Here is a 26037-nt window from a genome sequence, read left to right on the forward strand (position 1 = left end):
ATTTATTTACACTACAAAACAACAGGGACGATTTACATTAGATAGACAAATGCGTTCAATTCATGGATAAACACACCTTGACTGGAATATCGTTCGATCGTCATTTTCTTTTCACGCTTTCCTGCCATCGGAAAGCACGAGAAGAAAATATCCGCGGTTTCCGGTTCAAGTCGACTATGGCGAGCGGTTGGGGTGACACATACACTACGAACGTTTACAATCAGACGGTACAGAGTTTCTCGGGACTGTTTATCATGATACGGTATAATCTGCGTATTGGATTTCAAGCTGTTGAGCAATTTTTCCAGTTTCACCGCAGTCGACGCGCTTAGCAACCCTTAGAGAAGCAATAGACAAGGAGAACAAGGGCTGCTAACTGCAAGTAGGACGAAAAAAAAAAAAAAAATAAAACAATCAATGCTTGGCACTGTTGCGTTCCGGTAAGAGCTATATACAAATCCACGCAAGTTTCTTCTTGGCTTGGCGCGATTCGACGCGGGAACACCGACTGGACGATATACATTTCGTACGACTAACATCTAAACGATTTCAGCTCAGTGATTCGTATGAACACAATACTGCAAACATTTCTAGATAATACGTATCAGCGAATATAAAAACCAATCACTCGTCAGATTGCCAATTTCTCGGGCGTAGTTCAGGTGCTCTAGAAAGGTACAAAGCAAAATTCATCCAGTGGTCGTCGAATCTCCGTGAGAACATAATTTTAAACGCTATATGTATAAACGTGAATATTGGGGGGGGGGGGCACTAGGGAACACGCTACAAGGGACGAAGAGTACCTTTAGAAAGGAATAGCGGGGGAAGTTTCACGGAAACACGTTGGAGGACATGAAAATAGGAAGCAGAGAACAGAATAGAACACAGCGATACTGAGTTTTGAGGGGGGAGAGGACGAGATAGAGAGAACGAGAGGATCGTCGCGGGTCTGTCGCGTGATATCGAAATCGTGATGTCGCGAGGTTACGCGTCTACGAGGACGTGTCGAGCATCGACGAGGTACTTCGGACCTCGGGGACAAGGGGGCAACAGAGAGCTGGCTGTGGGTCACGTTGCCAACGTCGTACCCGTGTTCCTGCGACGTTTAAACGGCTCGGCAATGGCTCCGACGTGGCCCCGAACGTGTCAGGACCTTTCGAATCTTTTCTTGTACTTCCTCACCCTATTCCTTTCCCGCCGAATTCTAGATGATGGAAGTGATCAGTCTCGCCTTGAAGTTGACGATGCGTTCGCTCGTTGCCGCCAGGCGCTAGAGAACACACGAGATATTAATTAATACCTGATCTTTACGAAACGATCATTTTAATTATTGGGCGAAAGCTTGGAATCACTGCATTGAGATATACAGTAAATCCTCAGTAAATGTTCGAAGGCTTCTCAGTGACTTTTTCTTTATGAGGTTTAACACAGTGATAGATTTTTTTAATTCTGCAGCTAATAATATTTCCTTCAGCTACATGTGGCCATTAGTTTATGAAATATGTAATGTTCAGTGCCGAGAAGCCTACGAACACTCAGTGAGAATTTACTGTATCTTTCAGGACCAGTACTTTCTGTTCTAGCCTTGAAGTAAGAACCGTCAAAGTTGATGGCTGGGTCAATGGTGACACATAATAGGACCTCATTTATTATATTAGGTTTTGTGAATGCATAAACAGTTTTGTCGATGGGTCGACTGTGACCCGAGTAGAGGAACGGGATGATTAGAGATAAGTCATTGTGTTGGATAGTGGATACAGGAAGTATAATCACTGAAAAAGTTTTTTTATACAAATGTAACTAGGTGTTAATAATGCCTGTATTGTACGGAAAAGTTACACTTGAAAGTACTTCAGTTTTCGATTTCATTTCTATTTCTGATCGTTTCTCTCTAATGCATTTTTTATCTGTAACATGGTCTTAATTAGTTTATCCAAACTTCACGAGCTGATTTTGCTAATCGTAATGACGATAAAACATTTTATTTATGAGAATCTCCCTGTATGTCATGGAATAGAATTATTTAGTACAACTTTTTCATTCTCTAGGATCGATGTGAATGAAATAAATTTTCAGAAAAATATCTAGATTCCCCTCGGAGTATAACACTCCCCAACTATTCTATTACCGCTACACTGACCGACTTCTTCATAACTAGACAGTGTGTTTCGAGCATTTATGGCGTGAAGGACAGTTTAACATTCAAGGTACAAAAGGGTTTGAGAATGTTTTGCAAGTTTTCAATCTTATTTCCAATGTTGTGCATCATATGTGATGCACAAGTACAGTCAATGAACATTTTGTTGCTTCATTAAACAAATTTTCTATTTGATTCTAAAATTCTGCAGACTATTCCACACAGTTCTACATTTGCACAAACATCCACATCTGTATCAATGACCCTAATCTTATAAAATCCTATACAAATTTCATGTATTTCATTTATAAGATATCTCTGAAAGAATGGTGACCGATATTCAAATATTCAAATTACTCTGACTCGTTGGTTTCTCCTTCCATTTCATTTCCGCCAGGAAAAGCACAGCTATTTCCCGCGAAAAGAAATTTCGCAACACTCTCAACACAGGAGTCAAGCACCAACCGCTTTCGACTCTTCTTATCCGTGGGACCAAAGTTTCACCGTCTAGGGTGCAAAAAAAAGAATGAAGTAAAAAACGAACGATCGGCGATCGAAGCGGTTGCTCGCGCGGGACGAACGATCGCGGAATTGTTTTGCCACGATCCACGGAGTCTGTAACGAAGTTTCCGAGTTTCAGTCGTTGCTAGGAAGCAGAAGAATTCCCGGTGATGCGCGAAGCGTGAACGCTTTCCAGCCGACGACGTCAGCGAACCCGCTCGACGAAGGTTGCGTATAATGAACACGATTACTGTTTACAACGGCGAACTTGAGTCTCGTCTTTACACCGAGGAAACACGATTATTTTCTGCTATCTCCAAGTAGACTGTGTTCGACGAGTCATAAATAGACTGCGGATGTTTATGCAAATATGGATTTTTTTGTATTACAAAGATCGGAGTCAAATAGAAACTTGATAACGACATTGAGGCTCCTGTAAAAGTTTGTTCACATTGAAGCAACCACGAGGAACTTTTTGTCGCCTTTATTCCAAATATTTCCAACAAACACCACCTTGGAGAAATATTTTGTCCACTCTGAAGCAGCGTAATCTGAAGTACAATTGGGTTTTGTTGTGGTTTCAAGGATGCATTTGTTGCTAGCAATAGGAGTATGAAGAAACCTGGGGAAATGTTCGACAACAAGCGATGATTTTTTCAAGAAATATGGAGTATTAATCAAAAGTGGCACGTTGTTGCTTGAGTGAGGACGAGGCTCAAGATTCGACGGGATATAAAAATCGCGGTGATTTTTACTAAAAGTTTACCTGCATTGAATTTTAAGTAATTGTTGTGGTTATGGTATGTGTGTGAAAAAAGTATCACAAGTCGAGAACTTGTAATTTTTTCAGGTGTATGAAAAGGAACTCAGATTCAGTACGTAGCAAAGTGACATTAGTGCCATCTCTAGTATTGGACTCGACTTCTGTGATTTTTCTGGATGGTGGATCTACATATTAAAAGATATTCCACGTAATAAAGTGAAAAATTTTTACTTGTGTCACTTTTCCCGCCGAGATAAGATGTATAAAAGAGTAGGACTGGAAGAGTAATTTAATTCTTCGCATAAAAAGGCGTCGAAAAATGCGATTAAAGTATTTACAAACAGGAGTCTGTTGTCGAGAAGAAAGACTTTAGAAGTTTGTTGGGTGCAGAAAAGTGAGGAGAATGAGGATTTCTTATACGAGGTTTCGTTTCTGAGAAAATCGAATTTGAATATTCAACGCGTGTGCGTGCTCTCCAATAGGACTTTGAAGTCTAACATGTCTGCCCATGACTTACGGTTTCTACTTATTTCAAGTACGAACGCATACAGTGGACTGATCAACTGATTAGAGCCACCTGCATAAATTGTCGATTTCACGATTTTAACTGTATTTTGTATAATTATATAAGTTAAGTTCCATGTTTTTCAGTATTTTTAGTAGAAAATCGTTAATTAAAAATTTTCCAGTGTGGGAACCTTCATATTATGATTTTATTTCTACGCAAGTACAGAAAAAAACATATTCTTCGTACTGTGGCTCTAATAATTTGATCACCTATTGTAAACTCACGCTCATAAGTATTGAAAGGCTCATAAAAAATAAAGTAAATGTAACAAGCACTTATGAAATTCTTGTTGGCCTGGAATAAATATTATTTGAACAATATTAAACTTCGACAGACAAGACCTGGCCAATATAAAGCAGTAAAAGTGGCGAAGAACATAATTTTTACATCGTACTTTCCACAAGCCGGGTGTCTTAATACTTATAAACGGCAGTGTACGTCTTAACACACAAACAATTTCCACTCCAGTCATTTAGTTCCACCGAATACTTTTAGCTAGAGGTAGCTACTAACTCTTCCTTCACCTTCTCCTGGACAATTTTCCTACCAAGCTTCAAAGAAACTGTTATTTAATGACAACACGAAAAACGACCAGGCAAAACTCGTTGGTATCGCTGTCAAACGCCAGAAGAAATTCCCCACGAGTTCTTAGCATTATCTTTTTCCGTCGCTTTCATCGATTTCAACTCGAGTCGAAACGAAAGTCGCGGGAAATATCTGGTCGTTGTGCCGCCACAAGATCGATCAATTAGTCGATCGGCTCGAAAATGGGATCGTGAATAATCCGATTTTTACCGAGGGGCGACATTTGTCGGCACACAGAGAAGTGTTTTTTGATTCTGTGATCGTGGGAGAATCGGTGAATGTTGTGGCGGCTTCGCGATCAACGCCCTCTAACAAGGTAATTCGACGGGCTTCTTTCGTCGTTCGGTTTCGCTTTCGTTGGGAGTTCACGGCACGCGAGAGCGAGCCACGATACGCTAGCGGATAGACCCGACGCATAGAAGCTAGTAATTATTTACTTGTGTAGAGCCGAGTTCAATTTAGGAGGTCTTACACTTTTCATTTCGTCGGTTTGTCATTTATCTGGGCTATTTTAACCCTTTAACTCCCAGCGTTGCACTGGTACATAATTATAAGTGTGTCAAATTCTATCGAAAATTAATATCTAACTTTCATCTGTAATGATCCGTAATTTCATAGTAAAGAAGATCTTAACATTTTTGGTTGAAAAATTCAACCACTTCCTCCAAAAATAATTTAACAAGAAAAATATAGAAAACCATATTTCCAGGAGTTTTAACGTAAAAATCTAGATGAAGTGCATGTATTGGGACCATTTTTCAGTTAACTAAGCGCCAGAAGTAATTTTCTTCCCTGGTATAGGTGTTCGGGCGTTTTAATAATATGAAACAATTTTTAAAGATAAGTCGGTTTAGTATCGACATTTTTTACTTCAAAATAAAAAAATATAACATACTATCAGTCTCATAATTTTGAAATAACTATTAAGGGTTAAGATGACATCCTCAATATTCTCTGTTTTATGTGCGGTCAAAATGTGAGAAAACCATTTTATATTTAATATTTTGCTGAATTTTCTATTAGTATAAATTTCTAGTAGTTCTTTATCGTATAATATTCTGTATACTCTATGTAATCCTCTAATTGCTTCTAAATATTTATTTTCCCTCCACATTAATTATAAAACCCTTCACCTCATTCCTTTCGTACCAAAATCTGTCGATACTAAGAGAAACTAGTTTAGGCCACTTTATATGAAAGACTCCGTACCCGTCCGGTGAATGTAAGAAACGCATTCACCGGGTATATCGTAGCCATTACGGTCGTGGCGTAGCGCACGCGACATACAATCGGCGCCAAAAGTTTTCACCCTTGCATAGACCTACCGTCGAAACGTTTCAGAGAGAAAAATCAAAATACCCCATTCGAATGATCGATCGCCGGCGACGTGGAGGATTTTCGCGAATTTGGATGGCGTCTAGCTGCCTTGGCAATATCGCGTGCCAGGTGGCAGGTAGCGACTGCTTGCATAAGTCAGCCGGCAAATGGACGAGCTATTTCATAGAGAAAGTCGCTTACATTTTTGCTTTCCATCGATCATGACGTGGGGCGCGCTTGCGTAATCGGCCGGTTTTATATCTAGAACGACAAGCCTCGGTGCTGTTCGCTGGACTTTCGGCCAAAATGCCGATCCCGAAACGAATTTAATTCCGATCTCGCGAATTTCTGTTGAAATCTAGAATGTTTCCCTCGCGGCTTCTCTCATTGAACCGGTTTCCCTTACGACGGTGACACTCGTTTCGCGTCGCTAATGTTGTAATTGTTAAATAGGACAATTCCTATTCGAATGTTTAACACTGGAACTGCTGAAGCAGTCGAAAGGACTGGTTCGTAGACTCTTAGGAAAAAATATTAACCTTGTTCAATCGTAGGATTCCATTTTTTATCATTAAGTTAATTAGCATTTATAACTCATGAATCTGAAGATTCAACATGGCTTCGTATCGTATAGTTCACCTTTTTATTCTTAGATGGATGTATTCCCGACAATAATATTTAGGAATCATTTAATGAATATTCGTTTTCGCTTATAAACTATCTTTCTGTTTATTCCCTGTTTTTCAATTTTCCTGTTATTCTGACATCTAAGAAATAACTATGTGCAAGAATATATTTAGTTTTCTTGAAAGAAATAATTCAGGTCGAAAAAGGGTTAGAGCAACTAAAACTCGTTAATTTATCAATTTCCGTGTTTTCAACAAGCCATCCCTTTTACCCACGCGTTAGAAATAATAAAATGTCCATGTTGGGTGGTTCCAGTGTTAATTTCGATTTAAATTCAGTCTCCGAAACAGAGTTTCAATATATCGAATCGATCGAATTTACACCGCGAAACCGATTTCATAGTTCGTAGACGAATTTCTGAACTATAAATTCTTTTGTCGCGACTATACTCGTCTTACATCGCGAGTTCCCCTAATTTGCGTCGCCGCTAATCAGATTATTCCGCCACTTGTTCCCATCACGCCTCGTACTTCTTTCCCGGACGGACCGCCACGGGAAGCCTGAGCATTAAACGCTACATAAGAACAGGTCATGGCGCGGACAAGTTAATTATCTCGTTACTTTATAATCGTCTTGCTGCGCTGTTTCCAAGTAGATCATGTGTACTTATCCTTGCTAATCGATTCATCTACTACCTCCACTTCCAAACCGAACACTAGAGCGCGATTCTATTCATGTATATCTTTCTCTCCCTCTAACAAATTACTTCGATCACGTTCCTGTTCGATCACGTGGGTCAATGAAACACCGTCAAGAGAACGCAGCATTGCGTCTGTTCAAGGGGAATAAATAGACTTCGTTCTTTCTGCGTTTCTTATTCGCCAACGAATCTTAGAGTTCGTAGTCCGATCTTGATAACGTCCTGGTGGGTAGTTTCACTTTCGAACAAATCGATTACGTAAATAAAACACGCAGAAAAATAAATAACAAGGGGAACGCAATAGGAGCTTCTCTGTGTTTCTGGAAAAGTAGGCACGTATTTCCACGTAAAGAAGGCAGACCCTCGCGAGCAATTCCCCCCCCTGTTTGGATCACGCGATTATGATAGAATCGTTCGAGCTAGTTCGTACCGCTTTGTCGGAGAAGACAGTTCGGTCACGGTATCTGGGCGAAAAATCCCGTGGAAAGCAGCTTGTTTTGGTGTCGTAACGATTTAACGACTCCGTTCGTCCCTTATCCGTGTCGTCTATCCGCCTCTACGCTCGGATTGGCATAATCGATTTCTAGCCGCGGAATTAAACCGACCGTCCCGTTTGCAACGCTTCACAGCACGGATTTTCATTCATGTCCTTTCGGTTATATGCGTACCCCGATGGAAAGGACCGTTTTATGCTTTTGTGCTCGTTACGCAAAACGTATTATGGACGTAACGCGAATGGCAACGGTCTTACGCGATCGCGGGCACCTTGTGGATTTAATTTTTTTAAACGTTCGAGTACGGTCGTAACGGGGATACCTGTGGGGGAGTTACTTGTGTACGTTCTAATCAGGAATTAATAGTAATAATAGACTGCGTGTGGATTGTGCTTTTTATAAATTAGTCGAATTTCTCTTCCGTTATTCTACCAGCGCCAATGGGAGATAGCTAGTCTGGTAAGAGGTTGAAATTTGATTCGTGAGTAGCACTACTTGTGGATTTGAGTTGGACGTGGTTTCCTGTTGCAATTGTTAACCCTTTCCGACCGTGGGATTTCGTTTCGAATCATTAATTTAGTATTTATAATTTTTATAATTAGTATCCAATTACCTAAATTAATTTAGTATTTATAATTTTTATAATAACTCCCATCTCAGAGATGGACAAATTCCTTATCTAGATAAGAGTTTCAAATAACGAATGAAAGATAAAAAAATACTTCGTCATTTATAATCCTTTCAACATGGAAATTTCAATTTTTCTAATAAAATAATACTCCTAGAATTAGTTGACGTTTTACAAACAGTTTAACCTCAGAATGATATCCTTAGATACTGCAATTTTTCATTGCGTATTATTCGAATAAATTATCTGCCCCATATATCCCACATTAGCATATCATGAAGGTTACTCACGAGGATAAGGTCCTGTATAAGGTTCGAGATTCCCCTGTTCGCGATGACGAAGAGCCTGGTAACTGGCCCAGGCACCGCCTCAGCGACTTCTTCCGTCTTTCCAGCAATTCCTCCGGCGCTAGCCTGTCCTCCGCTTCCGGCCACCAGCTGCAAAGAACCAAAACCATCGGTTAGCCCCGATACCATTCATGGACATTTCTTCGTTCACGGATAGTGTACGAGAGTGAATAAAAGACACGCCGCTCGGATCTTGTCTTTGTCATCGATCGTTGCGTGAACGTTCTACTATTATTTTCTTTCGTATTCTGTATAAACGGGGAACAATAGTTGCAGTGTGTAGCAGCTCCACGTCCAGCTCCAGCGCTCCCGACACTACGGTGCTCTATTAAATCCTGAATGCCTACTTGCGGCTACGATCCATCGATCTCGCTGCTACGATCCTTACGTGCGCTCCTTCGGCTCGTGACATTGTTTCGTGGTAGCTTAATCAGCTGTCCATACGTTTCAAGGATCATTATAACAAGAAAATGCATATCCAAAGAAAATGTCAATATCCAAACGAAGAGATTCTTAAACACGTTGTCGCCCATTGTCGTTGATCTGGGCAGGGACTATAAGCCATTTAGGCGAAATATCGGGCGTCAACGTGTTACCAGAGATGATCGTAGCGACGATTCTTGCAGTATGGACAGCCTACAGGTGCATCGATACTAGAAACATATTTACCATGGACCCAAAGAGACGATAATATTACTGTGAAGATTGTAGCAGCATGACGCACGCCTCGATACTTACTCCTTCCTCGATCGAATCACGATCATTCGCTTTCCAGGCGCCACAGGTGCTACGAACGTGCGTCAATTCGCTACTAAAATTTCCCACGTGCAGACAGACGATTCAACGGCACATATATAATCGATGTGGAACTGAACCTTCGATGAAAAAGTCTAATGAAAATATTACCAATACCGTTGCTAGAAGTCTACCAAGAATCGTCTGCCAGCCCGTCGTCTTCGGTGCGTATCCAGCAGCAACGAATTAACTACAGCTAAGAAATACGGTGCAATGGACGAGTACGAGATCACAACAACGAGAGAATCGGCGTTCGATCAATGGCCGCCGATGTGATTCCAAGTCGAATCGGACGGGATGTCCAATCAGCCAGTTGCTTCGCCGAATGAGAGTCTTTAGTCGGTGGTTGTCGGTGTCGCGTCGGGACCGTTGGCCGGGTGGAAACGATTGGAATAAGGGTGCTTCTGGACGATTGCAGTGGGCTTTGGGGGGGCTGCTTCATACTTTTCGTGACAGGTTACACTTACGTGAGAACTGTTAGTTGGAGGGTACGATGGTGATTATGGATGTTAAATGGGTTCGCGATGGGCGACTGAAGGCGACACGTTAACCTTCGTTCGGATAGAAGAGCCTCTGAGGCACTATTATTAATTCAATATAATAATAAGTGCAATAAATAATTAACAATTTAATAAATTGAATTAAAAGAAGTAAAATATTCTAGAATTATAAATTTTAACTATTTTGGGCTGAGAGCTTCTGAGGCTGTTGTCCGTTCTATCCTGATGAAGGTTAAACGAACACGCTGTTCCTTGAGCTTTGAACGTTATTTTTGACTGACACTAAAGGTGTATAATTATGCCTTTATTTTGGACATAAAGTTCTACTGATTTTGAGCAAGCAGTGTCTTAACAGGTCGACTGTTACACTAAGAAATATATGAGTCGTAAAGGTGCTTCGAATCTTTTAACTTTCTCGAGTCTCATATACAGTTCCAAACAATGCTAACTCTCACTCAGGTATTATGTTATCCAACTCTGAGTAGCAGTGACAGGCAACAGGTTATAAAATAAGAACAGCGTGTGTCTCTTCGGTGACCCATTCGGAATTAGTCACATCGTTACGACTAAAACCTGGCGCACAATGCAACTAGGAAATCACTGCGTGCCAGGCTCTCCTGAAATTATTTCGATTGTTTCAAGAGTCCGCCTATCCCGGAGTTACAGACAGCGAAGATTCTGGCGGGGGTGGTTCATGCACGATCAAGGAGAACGAACAAGAGAATGTACAGTAAATTCTCAATAAGTGTTCGAAGTACTCAGGTGTATAGCTGACTTTTTAATGAGTTTTAACACAATTATAGAGCTTGAAATTCTAGAACCAATGAGATTTGTTTTTATGGCCTTTGATTAATGAAATATTTAATGTTCAGTGCCGAGGACCCTTCGAACACTCACCGAGGTTTTTTTGTACACCGAAGTATGACGAAAAGTAGAGAAAGACAGGGGAGCAAGCAACAAACGTTCCACGATTTCGTTAGTCACGTGCCAGGTATGTTAAGTGCAGATCAAACACCGCCGAGTGCAGCTATTATACTCTGCACACAGATGGGCCGTCGTGCATCGAGCTGTTAAAGACACGATTCATAGTTTATAGACGTGCGAATTACTTCTTTCGGAGGGACCTCCGTGAGATACTATCGGTGGTAAACTCGCTCCGCATTGAAACGAGCGCGTTAACGCTAAGTGACGGTTGTGGGGCTTGAAAGTAGAACAAGAATCGAATTTATCATTGGTGATTTAGACACTTCGAGTCACTGGCTACTTTCATTCCCTTCTTTATATTCGTAACGTATCTCTTTGCAGATAATATTGTTATTTGATTGAGGGATTTGTGTCTTCAAGTTGTTTAAGAATGTGCAAAATGCACTGGAATAAAGAGTTTTCACCTCATGAATAAAACTGGTATTTCAAACTTTTAACGGTAACTCCATTTTTGCTGATTTAAATAATCAAAGTTTTATATTTCAACTTCTACACTTCAACTTTTAAACTTCAACTTGTAACAACCAGGAAAATATACATTTACGGCCAAATCTATGGGACCAGGTGTGAGAATTAAAGAAAGAGGAAATATTATTCTGCAAACATTTTTTATGGAACTAGTATTCGTTCCATCGAATTAAAAAAGTTATGGAATACACTTTTAGCATAGTGGAACATGGAACGACCGCGGTTTTTGTAAAAATTTCAATGTTAACATATTTAAAAACGTCATGAAAGTAACAGTTACAAAAAAAAGTGAGTTTTTCACTAAAAAAAATCATAATTTTTTAATCATTACGTTTTGTAGATAAAATATAGACTACAGAGATATAAAGTCTTGAACTTTCGTTGAGTTTACCTGGATCCCGGGTGACCATGGAGGATAAAACTCCGAGAAGGCTTGTCGAAAGTCGTAACAGAAAGTTCGAATAGAAAAATAAAATCGACAAGTCAACCCTACTCCATTTAAATAATTATTAATTAAAAAAAAATGAAGAACAAAGAACCAGTGGGTAAAGACTTAACGAAACCCGTAACAAGAAACTTCGAATACACTGAAAACAGAATCAACTGGTGATTCAAGGTCACTTCCCCATAAGCGTGAGCCACGCCACCAGACTGGTGTGACCTTGACCAACAAATCGATCCCTTTCAACATACAAAACACACGAATAAAATTCCCCAAAATTGCCCAATAAACCCACCGCGGTATCACGATCACAGAATGACACGTCAAACATATCCACCTCGAAAGAAGTATTCGCCACCGGAAGTGGCCCACGGGGACCAAGTTTCCCACCAGACGGACAGAGAGAGTGTCAGTGAAAGACTAAAGCAGAAATTAATAAATGTACAAGAGAAAGAGAAAGTAAGAGAGAGAGAGAGAGAGAGAGAGAGAGAGAAAGTGAAAGAAGCCAGAGTAAACGGAATTCGACGAGGTTCGATCTTCGACGATCCTCGGCGAGGGGGGATTGCCGAGGATCGACGTTGGTTCGAGGGAACCTGCGAACGGTTCCGTTCACCAGGAGATAAGTGCAGTTCGGCAGTGTCCTGTCGGCTCTGCTCGGAAGGATTGGCGTACCGGTGGTAGGTTGCCGGCTCCTGACGCGGCCTGTGTGTTGCTCGAGGATCCCGCCGTGGCCGAGGAACCAGCTGGAGCGGCAGCAGGGGCGGCATCTTGGGGAGCCGGGCCCAAGTCCCGGGAGGCGCTTAAGCCGAGCCCTAGGCTCTGCGTACCTGCCACCACGCGGTACACCGTGCCCGCCGCTCTTGCCGCCCCGTCGGCCGCTTGCTAAACGAGAACAGAGACGAGAAACTTTCGTTTACTGATCCGCTCCTCGGGATGTAGCCTAGCTTTTGGTTTTTGTTTATTTTTTTGTTTGGTTCTTTTGCTTTAGAAGAGCGTGTTTTTATTTTTTCGTTTGTGCGGCGATCATTCGACTCCGTCCCCCGTCCGCCTGATCGATTGATTTCTCGTCGACAGCAGCGTGTTCCTGCAAAGCGGCTAAAATTTCTTATTTAACACGGGATGGCGTGAACGACATCTTCCTTGTTGTCCTTTGCCTCGCGATCGTACTATTGGGATTGTATATATATATATATATATATATATGCTAGTTACGCGGTTTGTTGGTTCGATGGTTGGGAGAGGGTACGATCATGGAGATTCTCCGCGAGGAGGATCGGGGTCTTTGTTGTCGCTGATTTACTGATCTTGAATGAAAAGTGGAGGATCCAGGTTTAGATTCAGAGTTTTTGAGAGGAAACGTATCGATTAGTGGTGGTTTTCATGAGGGTGGAATGAAGATTTTTGTGTTTAAGTTTCTAATTTATCTTCAATCAATTATTGAACTTGCAATATGTTGAGAGGGGTATGGATCTGCGAGAGGAAATCGAATCTTTCCAGAACAGTTTCAGAGATCTGCAAAGGATTCGATTCTCAGAAGTTTCTAACGTATCATCTACCAATTATTGATCTTACAGTACCTTGAGAAAACTATGAATTTGCTAGAGGAAATTGAATTCTATGAGAAGAATTTCATTGATTATGAATTTCATTAATTATTGAAATTTCAGTATCGTCAGAATACCATAAATCTTCGAGGGGAAACCGAATCATGCGAGAAGAATCGGTAGGTCTCGCGGCATTAAGAAAACGGTGACTAGATTTCTGACTCCATAAAAGGCAGGCATCTATCGACCAGTTTCTAGTCATTTCGACCACCTCAGTCGACTATGTTGCTGTTCGCGGTGCACGGACAATGGACCCGCGTACGCAGGGGGGATAGATAAACCAGTTCGTTGAATAAAATAGGAGAAACCTCTAATAATCATCGCGTTATTATTGTAAAAGCAGAATTTCAATCGCGTTTTACGTTCCTCGGATTACTTTCTAGGGCTATTCTCTTCTTATTACTTTCATTAGTCGGATGGGCAATTAGACGAAGAACGATGTGGTTGTAACTGAAAGCTGAACAGAACGTTCAACAGCTTGTGAATTCTAGCCACTGGAATCTCTTAGACTTTCATAACATTCAGAGTATCAAAATTATGACATGTTGTCGTGAAAATAATCCTCTGAATCGAATAACTTTCAATGTAATCGTAGCTATGGTAAAATTTAGAATTAAAAGGTTTATACTTTTCGTGACGTTCAGAGGGAACAAAAACCTATAATCGTTGGTAATCGTTCTAGGAGGTCGGGTCGTGGCTAGGTCAGGAACCTTGGAATAGATCGGCACACAACGCAGCAATTCGGTTGAAGACTTTCACCTGGTGCCACGAGCAGGCGCCCTTGCCGTCGTCGGTTGTGCCAGCCTCTTACTTGAATATTAAACGATCTACCGGTCGTGTGTCGTGCTATCGGTCCTTGCGTTTACTGACGCAAAGCCCCGTACTTTTTCACTCTCGCTCGTTTTTTTTTTTCAGCTCGCGACGAAGGGAAGGGACCGGCGACAAATTGAACTATACTCGAAACGGTCGAGTCGGCTGTCAAGTGTATCCTGTTCATCGAACGTGTCATTCACAACTCAGTTATACTCTACAATTATAATTGAGGCCGTCGATGAAAAAAGGGCACATACGCCGAAATGCTATTTCGAGGTAGTCGACTTCAAAGTTTCCATCAGAGTAACGAAAGTTAGCGACAAGTAATGCAACTAAAACCAATCTTTTTCAAAGATGAAGTAACATGCCCTTTAAAAAGTCTTGATTTGTTTCTTTATGAATTTGAAAAAATTGTTTTATGTGCTGTTTTTCTATAAATGGTGTAAAATCGTATGATCTATTTTCTGTTTATATAATTACGTATAATTACTTATTAAGTTTGCCATTTTTTTACGTATTGTTTAAGTAAACAATGCAAAATTAAACAGAAAAATAGAGAACAAATTTATTTCTTCAAGTGAGTCTTGTTCTACAAGTTGGAATATAGAATTTTTGTCACTCGCAGCTCCAATGAATTACATGAAGGTATATTAATCAATTAATACAGAAGCTTCCTTCAAAAAAAAAGTATTGTACGACAGCACGACCACCGGTGAGTGACAGTACTAATGTAAAAATTAGGGAAGTAACGATTAGACGATTTAGACGATTCACGGAAAAATGGTAGATAAGCCTATGCCTCAATTACTATTAAAAGAAACTATAAAATTAATAATATACGTTGCTCAATTCGTACTTAGAAAATGGTCAGCAAACGTAAAAGAAGGCTAACCAAGTCAGAACCTCGCAGTTCATAAATCATCGCATTAGCTTACAGGATTGATGTGTTCCGATTGCTAATAAATCTATATAATAAAATAAAGAAATTCCTACTCGAACATTGTACCAAATGTTCATCAGAATCTCCCTTCGTATTTCCGACAAGATCGAATGAAAATCAAGAAAATCCCTCTACTTTTCACTCAATACTCGTTCAGGGGACCAAGAACAAGGGTAATATACACAAAGTCCACGGTAAACTTACCCTAATAATGTCGAAGAGAAAGTTGCCGGAACCGGCGCCGCTACCGCCGGAAGTGCCAGCGGCCCCGCCGAAGCCGAAGTTCAAGAATCTCTTGTTCCTGTTCTCGTCGTCCTCAGCCTCCACCTCGTCCAACGGCGTCAAAGGCGCCGCCTCGTCGCTCGGCTGTTCGTCCGCAAACTGCACTTTAACCTCGTTGTTCTGCGACTCGGCTGCTACCTCGTTCGCCCTGTCCTCTGCTTCCGGGTTCACGTCCTGCAACCAGAAGTTCCACGGTCGACCTCTTCGAAACTGGCTTCGAGACTTGATTCGCCGTCGTATCGATCGCCATGGAAATTACTGAAATCTGACACATCTGGGAAACGTCTTCTCGTGAAAGGTCATCTAGATTTGCTTTGGATCCACCCACGGGTTTCAAAGTGAATTCAGATGACGTCTGAATAATTTATGTCCAACTCTATTCGTGTCAGTTTCCATGATTCAATGACGATCGAGAACGGAACACGCCAAATATTCGGCTCGGAGGAGATCAAGCGTGCGACGCGTGTTCACGCGGTGTCTTGTGTCCGGGACACGCGTCGACGTATATTAGTCGATAAACGTCAGTGGAAGCGCTACTGAATTGAGAACTTGATTACTTGATTAGACCAACGATTCCCAATTGTATCTTGGGTATCGAATTCGTGTATGTTCGTTGGGAATCGCTGGATCGACAGGGTGTATTTCTGTCAAAGCGGAACCGTTTATAGGGGCTGCAGACACTTCGACATCGGTGGCGACGCGTTTCGTTTTCTGTATCGTAAATCGTTCAGGTTTTATCGATTCACCGTTCACTCATCGATCAGTACAGATATTTCTATCGGCTCCTCTGCAGGCCTTTTTGAATACCTTCGAGTCAACGATGAAACCTTCGAACCTCGTTCTGCACGTTTCGCGAACCAACGCACCGAACGACGATGACAGAATGACTGATGGATCATCTATACACAGAACAGAAGCTAAGCACACGTCGAAATAAAGAAACAGAGAAAAAGAGTCAATGACGATGAAGAGTGTCGATGAAACGGTGAAAAGCCTCGAGGTCAAAGATCGTATCGACGTCGACGAGTTTGGCAGAGACAGTAAAGGTCATCCGTATATTACACGGAACATCTAAGAGCGATCACTGAATACGGATCGTCTCCGATGAAGCTTGGAAATGTGAATCGAAAGCGAGCCGAGAATCAATAATTGAATGGATCGACAAAAGAAAGCCAGGAGAGCGCTACAGATCATTTGCCGTTAGCATTCGTATAACAGACTAGACCAAATGCGCATAGGTTCGTCCTTTCCGTGGACACATAAGGGATATCGTAACGATGCCCAAGAAGAGTACAGAAGAAAAGGGACACTACGACAACGTGGTGACAGACAGAAAGAAGACCACAATTACAAGACGCACACACAATAAAAAAAGAAGATGACAGAGGCATAAAAAAAAAACATAGATAAGACGAAGAGTTAGCAGACAAATAGAAGAAGGTCATGTGGTTTGGTAGAGACAGACAATAGAGAGCTATTGCTCCCCGCAGCAGTCCCGATTGCGCGGTCTGATCATCCTTGCCATTTGAAATTGCTGTTTACTCTCGTGACACCTCGTGTTCATTGACCTCCAACGTTTTACCGAGCTGACCGCGAGACGGTCACGCCAGCGTGTTGCTGATGCCCGTGGTCGTTTCACCAGAGGATGATGATGCCACCATGGTGGTGGTCGACGAGTCATTAGCTGTCGTCTCGACGTCCTCCACGTCCTCGTCAGGCGGGAAGGTTGGCAACGCTATAGACACCTTAGAGCCGTTCGAGCTGGTCGACTTGAACCCTGAAACCCCGGTATCCTCGTCCTCGTCGTCGAAAGGAGACGCGGCGGTCGCCGTCGAACCGTCGCTCGACCCGGTTCCACCACCACCAGCGGCGGATTGCCCGTTATTTCCGAGGAAATTCCGCAGCAAGGTCGGGCCGAGGACGCGTATCACCTCCGCGACAATCGCGTTCACCTTTTGTTCGATCATCTAGAAAAGCAACGGCTCTTAGCTGACTCGTCACTGGGACCGAGATCGGCTCGATCGCGATCTGCTTCGTCTATTTTTTATTTTTTTTTCCTAATCGTAGTAGGATCGTCGTCAGGACCGTTTGGGGTCTTTCGTGGGCTCACGATCGCATTGTATTTCTCTGTCCGTTGTGATTATGCTTGTTATTGTGTATTTATTTTTGTTTGTTTGTTTTTTTTTTTTATTTTTCGTTTTCACTGTCGAGGAACTCTAGCCCGTGTTATTTTGTTTCGTTTAGTCGACGAGCTATCGTCCTTTTGTGTGTGAGATGTGACATGTCCAGGTTCGTGGGATCCCGACATTTCGAGATTGACAACGAAATTTCCGAAGTTGCTAGCCTTCGTGGACGGTCGAGGAAGGTTGTACTCGATAGTTTGAAATCAAGGTTCTTTGAGCACGACGAATCAACGACCCTGGTGTTAATAGTCGTGGGTTTGGGAGGCCCCGAGGGGTGGGTAGGAACGTGGTGAACGCGATCGATGCCTGGATCGTTTGTGGATGACAGTACTATTCGGTTTAGTTCGATTCGAGATTGTATCTTGAGACCCGCGGCAGGGATTGAAATGATAAATTACATGGTTGCACGATGAAGCAATCGGGATGTGTTGTAAACGATGGAACATAGAATGTACTTTGAATCGCGCAACACACTTGGGACGAATACCAATTCGGCGTGAACAATTTCTGCCTCGAAACATTTTTCTTCACTTTCTCGAATCTATAGTCTTATTTCGAGAACAATAGTTTGCTTCTAATTGAATCGTACCTCGATGGCACGCCCGATGTATCGAGACAATCGATCTTTTTTGTGAATAAAATTTCTCGGTTGGGATCAAAGAAATTTCTGTCTCGATGAAACAAACTTCTCTCTCGATTGTCTAAAGATATCGTTATCGAATCGACTGTCTCCACGTTTCCCTTCCTACGATACAATCTCAAGGACGTCGAAAGTCCTCTTCTTTATTCCCCCCCCCCCCTGGTAATTGGTCCCTGAACCCAGGAATTTTTTGGGATAAAGGGTATGGATGTCTCGAATGGTCCTGGCCGTCTGCAGGATTTCACTGCGTTCTGTTCAGCAGTGGCTCACCTGAGAAGCTTCGGGGAAGAGTTCACGCAGGATACCGATCGTCCGTTTGCTCCTTAGGGCGGTCTCGTTGTCGGCTTCGACGACCATCAGCCGATCGAGTGCCTGAAAAAAGTTTTTCCCTTTTGTCCCTACAAAGTCTTTTGATCATCATCTCCCCCAACTAAATTGTCCGTCGTTAGAATCCCCTGTTCAATTCCATCCCGAGTCTATCCTATTCGAATCGAGAGACAGAAATCGGTAGGCCATAACTGTAGTAGCATTTGACAGAAATAAGGAAGTACGTAGTTCCGTTGAAAGTGTTCGAGAGTGTTAACTGAACGCCTGGTTGCGTAATAATCGTCGAGGAAGGATCTCTATCGAGAGTGTTTGACGACTTGCTGACAGTAATTTTCAAATTACAGGACTCAACAGTGTAGACGTAACTGCTTAACGATAAACTACCGGCAATAAGAAATATGGTCTCGTGAAATGGCTGGAACAGCAATGTTGCGTACACAACAATAACCTCTGTACGGAATTACGGAGTTAAACGAGTGGATTGCGTATTGTTACAAGAGCGGAGAATTAGTGCCGCTACAGTTCACTGTACGAGGTTTCCGTACATAGTTCTGTTACGGGCAAGATTATTTACTCGACGGCTAGTATAATTATAGGACAGATAAAAATATCACTGTGTGAATAAACCTGTCGTTTGGTTTTCGCAACAAAGTATGCGATAAATTAATCCACTCGTTCGGAAAAATGAACGGTCATCGGACTCAAAAGTTGCTCAACCCGGTTGTCGTGGTTCACTTTTCCTGAAACCCCACTCATATTCGAACAGCCTGTTACGATATTAGTTCCTGCGCGTTATGATCTTGTTCGCGATATTTTTTTTTTCGGGTTGCCTATTACGATCACCTGTGTGTGATTTCACCTCTAGTGAAATCATCTCGCAATGCCGAAGGCAAAGAATACTTTCGAATGATCGATCTTTTACCGACGGAGCCGCGGTTATGGATGATCCAGGAAACGTTTTCAGTTACTTTCAACACGCGATGCATCGCGTTACCCTTTCTCTGGGTATTTTTAACGGAATAGGATGATTTGTATTGTTTATTAATCCTTTCGATACGACCATGTCTAGCAAAGTTACAAAAGGAATACAAATGTTGGCAATGCTTCCGTATGTTCAGATATGAAAATTGTAAATAGTATTTAAATTGTAAATTGTAATAGTAGTTATATAATTTGGGAATGAAAGGGTTTATTAGAATGATGTTTTTTGCTCGAATTCTTTGGGAGCGATTGGAGAGCAGAGCCGCGCTCGACCACGCGTTGAAGTCTCCGAAGCTACTGTATTACCACGTGTTAAAATCTCCGGAGAAACTGAACGGCATCGCTTCTGTATCCCATAAAAAATATTATGAATCTGAAGAATAAATCCTCCCCTTTACAATGAGCACTTAAAAGTTGATCTACGATTGTTGATCGTTTTATTGCATTTTGAATGAAAAGTATAAAATTTTGTAACTCTGTAGGGTCGCTTGATGTTGAAAATTTTTCAAGAAAAATCAACATAGGAAAGCGAAGGTAGAGATTTCGCCTCTCTTGCACGATTTTTGTTTCCGCGAAATTGTAGCAATTTGAACATCGATAATTTTTCGATGAAAATTTAGTGATTGTTTAACTGATTCCTTCACAAGGTTGTATATAGGCAACTTCCAAGAAAATATTTTGTTCCCGTCAAGTTTCTTACCAACAGAAATTATTCTCACAATCTTATTAGAGGATGCATTATACTACACATTAATATATTTTTCCGCTACATTTTCATTCTTACTATTTATTTCATCATTTTTCGAAAATCCTACAACTCTGCCATTTTCCGTGTAGTGAATTTACTGAGGTTAGAAATGGGTTAATTTCGACAGAATGTCGAATTTAATTAATTCTCTTGAAAGCTAACATTAAATATCATTCAGACGGTACAGTGTTTTGACTTCTTCAGAAAAATTACAAACTCCAGTAAAGAAGTGGATTACTCAACGCTGCACCGAATAAGAAGTATTCTATTCGCCACGGTAGCGTTAGAAGAAAAACGTTTGGGAACCGCTGGCGACCACCAGTGCCCTGAGAATCGCAGATCAAAGAGAGTTTGAGACACGCGTGTAGTACGCTTACGCACGCGCTTTCCATTGGGCATCGATCGACCGAAGAAAGTGTCCGGCGTTACTCAGCAAGTGTTCGCGGCCAGTGAAAGTGTCGGGGAGCCGATGAAGAGAGCCAGGTCGGCCGTGTCCCGGTCCTTTCGTTGGACCGTGTATTTCATCGCTCGTAAAACGACACTGAAGCTTGCCTAACCGTTTCCCGTTAAACGCCTCCCCACCCTCGACCCAGTGTGGCTGCCAAAAACTTTCGTGCGTGACGATTCGTCAGTTCCTTGAACGACCTTCCGCTTCCAGTGCAAAGAACTACGTTAATTGGCCGACTCGATTATGCTGCATGACGCGATTGGCAACGCTTACTTGCTCGTTTCGTTATGAACACCACCAGCGGAATCGCTACCAGCAAGTAACGCGGTCGATCGCGCGTCATGAAAGATTTACGACGACGAGAAAGTTTCCAAACTCGATGCTCGTGCCTACGGCATAGGGACCAAATGATAGATGTGAAATATTAGAAAGAAAGCATGTTCTGAGATAGTGATGCTGATCTTAGATAAAGTTCGGATCGATCTTGAGAATCGATCTCTTATGAAGAATCGGTAATAAGATCAATTTATCGATATTTAAAAGGGATAAATAAATTAAGTTTATTTTTGCTTTTAGTGGTCACATTTAACAGTGTTAGGAATTAACGTACATGATTTTGATTTGTTGATTCTTATAGAGAGAGTCATATCTTCATCTTTATTAGTAACAACCAATCAGACAAGTGTACGATGATATTATTCCCAATACTGGATGAATGTGACTTTAATCTAACCAATCACATCGCTTGAAATCTAAGGGATTCCTTTGTATCATTCTTGTCACGCTCGTGACAAGAATTCGCAATAGGATGTATGTGAGATTGATTAGGCCTTTTGTCTTTTTCTTCTACTAGTTTAGTTCCAGTAAGTCCGAGCATAAAAGTCTATTGTGTTTTCTAACCCATCCTAAGGATAAACGGATCGACCCCTGATAAATTGGAATTGAAAAAGATCGGAGAAGGCCAAACCTTTTTAGGGGAGAATCTGGGGGACTTCCTTTCCCCTAAAATCGTTCGATATTAGATAGATCTAAGAAAAGATAGCCATCGCAATAGCAACGAAGACTTCTTCACCGTATCACGTCGTTAGAAAAAGATTAGAACAGCAATGGTATCGATAAAAAATTAAAGTTGGTGACTGTACTGCATCTCTTTCTAATTTTTGACACGGTCTGAACACAAAAGACATTCAGACCCCACGCTAGATATTATACGTCTATGACCGAAACTGAGAATTGTTCTCCTCAGCTAGGTTTCTTCGATGACTAGCCTAGCCTACCATTAACTCATCGGTACAAGATAAATTCTCGTGAAAAACTACCAAATGCAATTACTCGATCACGTTAGACTTCCTGATGATAATGTCACTCTCGATAGCACCTCAAATATTTACCCTGACGATTACGTTGCTCGCGAAGGCCAAATACGAATCGATGACTTTCCACCGAATTCCCCGAACTATCCGACAAGCATCGCCAAGAGGGAATGCTAGATCGCGTCAGGTAGATGTTCGCAGATGTCAATGTCATCTGTCGAGAGCATCCGAAGTGTTTACACTGTCGATCACGCTACACCGCGGCGAAGGAGATTTCCATCGATGACACGATCGTTTCGCGATTTGTTTGCCGAATTCACGGTAAATTCACGCGTCAAGTGGTCGTCGATTGCGAACTCTTGTCGGTAGACAGGAAACAACATCGAAACACTTTGCCCCGTGTCGTAAAATGGTAATCGAACGGTTCAGCGAGCGTGGATGATCGAGGAATCGATCCATAACCGTTTGCAGTTGTTTGCTACGAAAACAAAGAAAAGCAGAGAATACGAGAATAATCGGGGTAAATGTAACTATTAATATTTTCAATTAGTTATGAATATATATTTTCTGTACCAATAATACAGTTGTAAAATGAAGGATATTTACTGAAACTTTTATTTTCGCATAAATGGAAAAGTTTTATTTTCTTAGAAGCAGGAAAGAGTTTTAGGTAAACCGAAACATTTTTTCTACTTTGAAAATTTTTAAATTGTGGCAACAAGATTTGAACAAGAAAGTGAAACATCATCATCTCCGATCACCGAAACGATCGGCTCGGTCCAACGATCGGCTCCCGTTTGTTTAACCGGACATCGAAATCGACGGCGAGAACTTTCGCAACGATCTTGGCCCCCCCTTCCTCACGATTTACGTTATCGTCGGTAATTAAACGGTAGTGCTTGTCACAGTGGAACCGTGGAGGGAATTTTGCAAACGGAAACCGTGGACTTTCTCCGATTCCGGTGTTCCTGCGGGTATCGTTGATCGATACCCGTCGAAACAAACGGGGCGATAACGCGCATCTTGTCGGCCCAGTGACACAGAGAAAGCGATCGTAACGCGATCGTTGCGTAATCTTTCACCTCAAGAACATCAGTCCAAGGGACCACTTCAAACTGAGGAATACCTGTTGCTCCAAACGAATTTCAAACGAGTTTCAAACGAACTTCAAACGAACTTCAAACGAATTTCAAACAAGTTTCAGACGAACATCAAACGAACTTCAAACAAATTACAAACTAATTTCAAACGAACTTCAAACGAACTTCAAACGAATTTCAAACAAGTTTCAGACGAACATCAAACGAACTTCAAACAACTTACAAACTAATTTCAAACAAATTTCAAACGAACTTTAAACGGAGTTCAAACGAATTTCAAACGAAATTCAAACGAGTTTCAAACAAATTTCAAACGAATTTCAAACGAATTTCAAACAAATTCCAAACGGAATCCAAACTAACGAAAAGACCGTACTATAGCGAAGAAGAAAAAAAAAACAAGCGTCCAGGTCGAAAGGCCAGAGTAGTAGTCCTTCCAACGGCCATAACGTATAATCTCTAGGGCCAATTATCGAGCCTCAATGGCCGAGGAAAAATGCGTTCGATAACTAGCCAGCTTGCACGACATTCCTGTATCAATACACCTTTGTTCCCCACAAGGTGCACGTCCAGTTTGCATGATCAACTTATTTCTCGAATTGCTTACTCGAAGTTACTATATATAGAGTTCAAACGTGCAGCGTCCCTGTAATATCCAAGGCAGTCTTGGAATCGAATTCAAAACGATTTCTTGCAAACTCTGGCTCACGAGAAAAGACGTTCGTGAACGTCGTTGTATTTTTTGTTTCGTTTCTTTTGCTCGACGCTTACCTCGGACCGAAGACGTTCTCCTTCGGGAACCGGATGGGAATTGACCAAAGCCATGCACAGCACGGCCACCAAGATGACGAGCGTGGACTTCATTGTTCGGCTGGATTGACTGTATGTACCTGGAAACGAAATAAAGACCACGTTAATGGTGCTGCGTCGTTTCCGAGATGTTTGATTGTCGAGAATTTTGACGGGGAGAGGAGAAAGGTGCTGGATGTTCCGTAATTTTTTTTTTTAAGGATGGACCGGAAACCGGTCGAGAGGATTCCGAAGACAAAGACGGGAGAACGCGAGGGAGGCCAGGTGATATTCGCGGAGGTGGGAGGGGAGGAGCAATGGCTCTCCTTTCTCGAGCGTGGATACACGTTCGAAACTATCACTTTCGACCAGAATGAAAGTCGAGAATGCCGTTGGCATCTTGAACGCCGGGAGATTCTCGAAGAAAGATGGACGAACGCGGCGTTTTATCATTGGTCGATTACCTTACCTGCTATTCTGTCAATTTACGCTTCATTATCTATTACGCGGCTAATACGCGAGAAATTGGAAATTCGTTTAAATTCTAGTATGAACATGCTAGAATCTCTAGGAAAATTTTTCAATCGTACTTTCGTCCGAAAAAAGACAGTTTCTTTAGTCTAATTGTCTAGAACTGTTACAGGTATCTATTATGCATGTAATACGCGAGACATTTGAATATTGTTTATATTTATAATCAAGGTGGAAACTCTAGGAAAATTTTTGAATCATACTATTGTCCGAAAAACGACAGTTTCTTTTGTCTAATTGTCTAGAATTATTACAGGTAGGTATCTATTATGCATTGTGTACGCGAGGAGTTTGAAATTGGTTTATATTCTAGTACAATCAAGCTGGAAATTCTAGGAAAATTTCTGAATCGTACTTTCTTTCGAAAAAGGCAGTTTCTTTAGTTTAATTGTCTAGAATTGTTACAGTTACTTGTGAAACATGAAAAGAAATGTTCTTTTTACCGACGGGAACGGTTGCGAGTAACTTTCCTTCTTTTTGTACAATGTTGCCGGGGAAACGTGTGATTACCTGTAATGTTCGAAGATTTAAAAAAGACGAGAATATAGAAGATAGCGTGGCTTACTATTTCATGGAATTCAGATAAGTTGAAAATATTCTTTTTCCATAAACGATCGATTTGTTAACGACAGTGTTCGAGTATTTTGCAACTTTTCTAGCTCTTGTCATGAACGTGTTAGTTTTCATTGCGCACGGCCCGTAGCAAGCTAGAAATTCAAGTGGTATTGCCGTTCGATTCGACGCCGAAACGAGTACTATAATTGCAGTAGCCGAGCAGCCAGAAAACAATGGTGGCGACACTTCCAGCCAATATGGATTCAGTACGCACGTCTCTCTAACCCATGATGCAACAATGTGGCCGCTCGAGGTCGAATATTAGCAATTTCAATTATCAATTTGCCTCTGTTGTAAAAATCACGTTCAAACTACACTCTAAAAAATCATCTTTAAGTTATACATGAAATATGTAAATTGACGATAATATTTATCAAAACAATTAGGAGATTATTTCCAAGGTAGCTAACGAAAAGGACACATGTCACAGAATCGTTACTTTCGAAATTGCGCGGCGACCGTCGCAGAAAATTGGCCAGCACTTTTCGTATCCAAGAGAGAAAGGAAAGGCCTGTGACAGGTGTGGACCGTTCTTCGCTCCGAGAGGAAAATAATCGAGCGTTTCGACAATGACACATTCGGGCAAAATGACGAAAAAAAAAAAAACAACACGTGCGTCCCGAGTGAATGTCACCAGTTGCACGGGGAAACGGATTTTTCTTCGCGAGGTTTCGATTTTCTCCTCGAGCCCGTCCTGTTTCTGGCCCGAAAACCACTTCACGAAGATTTTCACTCCGGCGATTCTTGCGCGTCCGCGAATGCTCTGTTCCGAACAGGAACTCGAGGAGGAAGATCGAACAATGCGAAAACACGCGGGAAACTGTCGAGCGTTCCTTCAAAAGGATTAATTTGCGAGTCCCTGCTACA

At 41.7% G+C, this 26037-nt stretch overlaps 1 protein-coding gene across 1 annotated transcript; it reads right to left on the reverse strand.

Moving 5' to 3' along the window:
• Nucleotides 1–27: 27 nt before the first annotated feature.
• On the reverse strand, nt 28–24099 carry LOC107188293. Its single transcript, XM_015576569.1, has 6 exons — nt 24007–24099; nt 18589–18690; nt 15418–15669; nt 12529–12738; nt 8611–8757; nt 28–1270 (listed from the first exon to the last, which is right to left on the reverse strand). Exons 1-6 carry the CDS (start codon nt 24097–24099, stop codon nt 1205–1207), a joined length of 870 nt encoding a protein of 289 aa, XP_015432055.1. The 3' UTR covers nt 28–1204.
• Nucleotides 24100–26037: the final 1938 nt, after the last annotated feature.

The sequence above is a fragment of the Dufourea novaeangliae genome, unplaced genomic scaffold, assembly GCF_001272555.1.
Source record: "Dufourea novaeangliae isolate 0120121106 unplaced genomic scaffold, ASM127255v1 scaffold16, whole genome shotgun sequence".
Taxonomy (NCBI): domain Eukaryota; kingdom Metazoa; phylum Arthropoda; class Insecta; order Hymenoptera; family Halictidae; genus Dufourea; species Dufourea novaeangliae.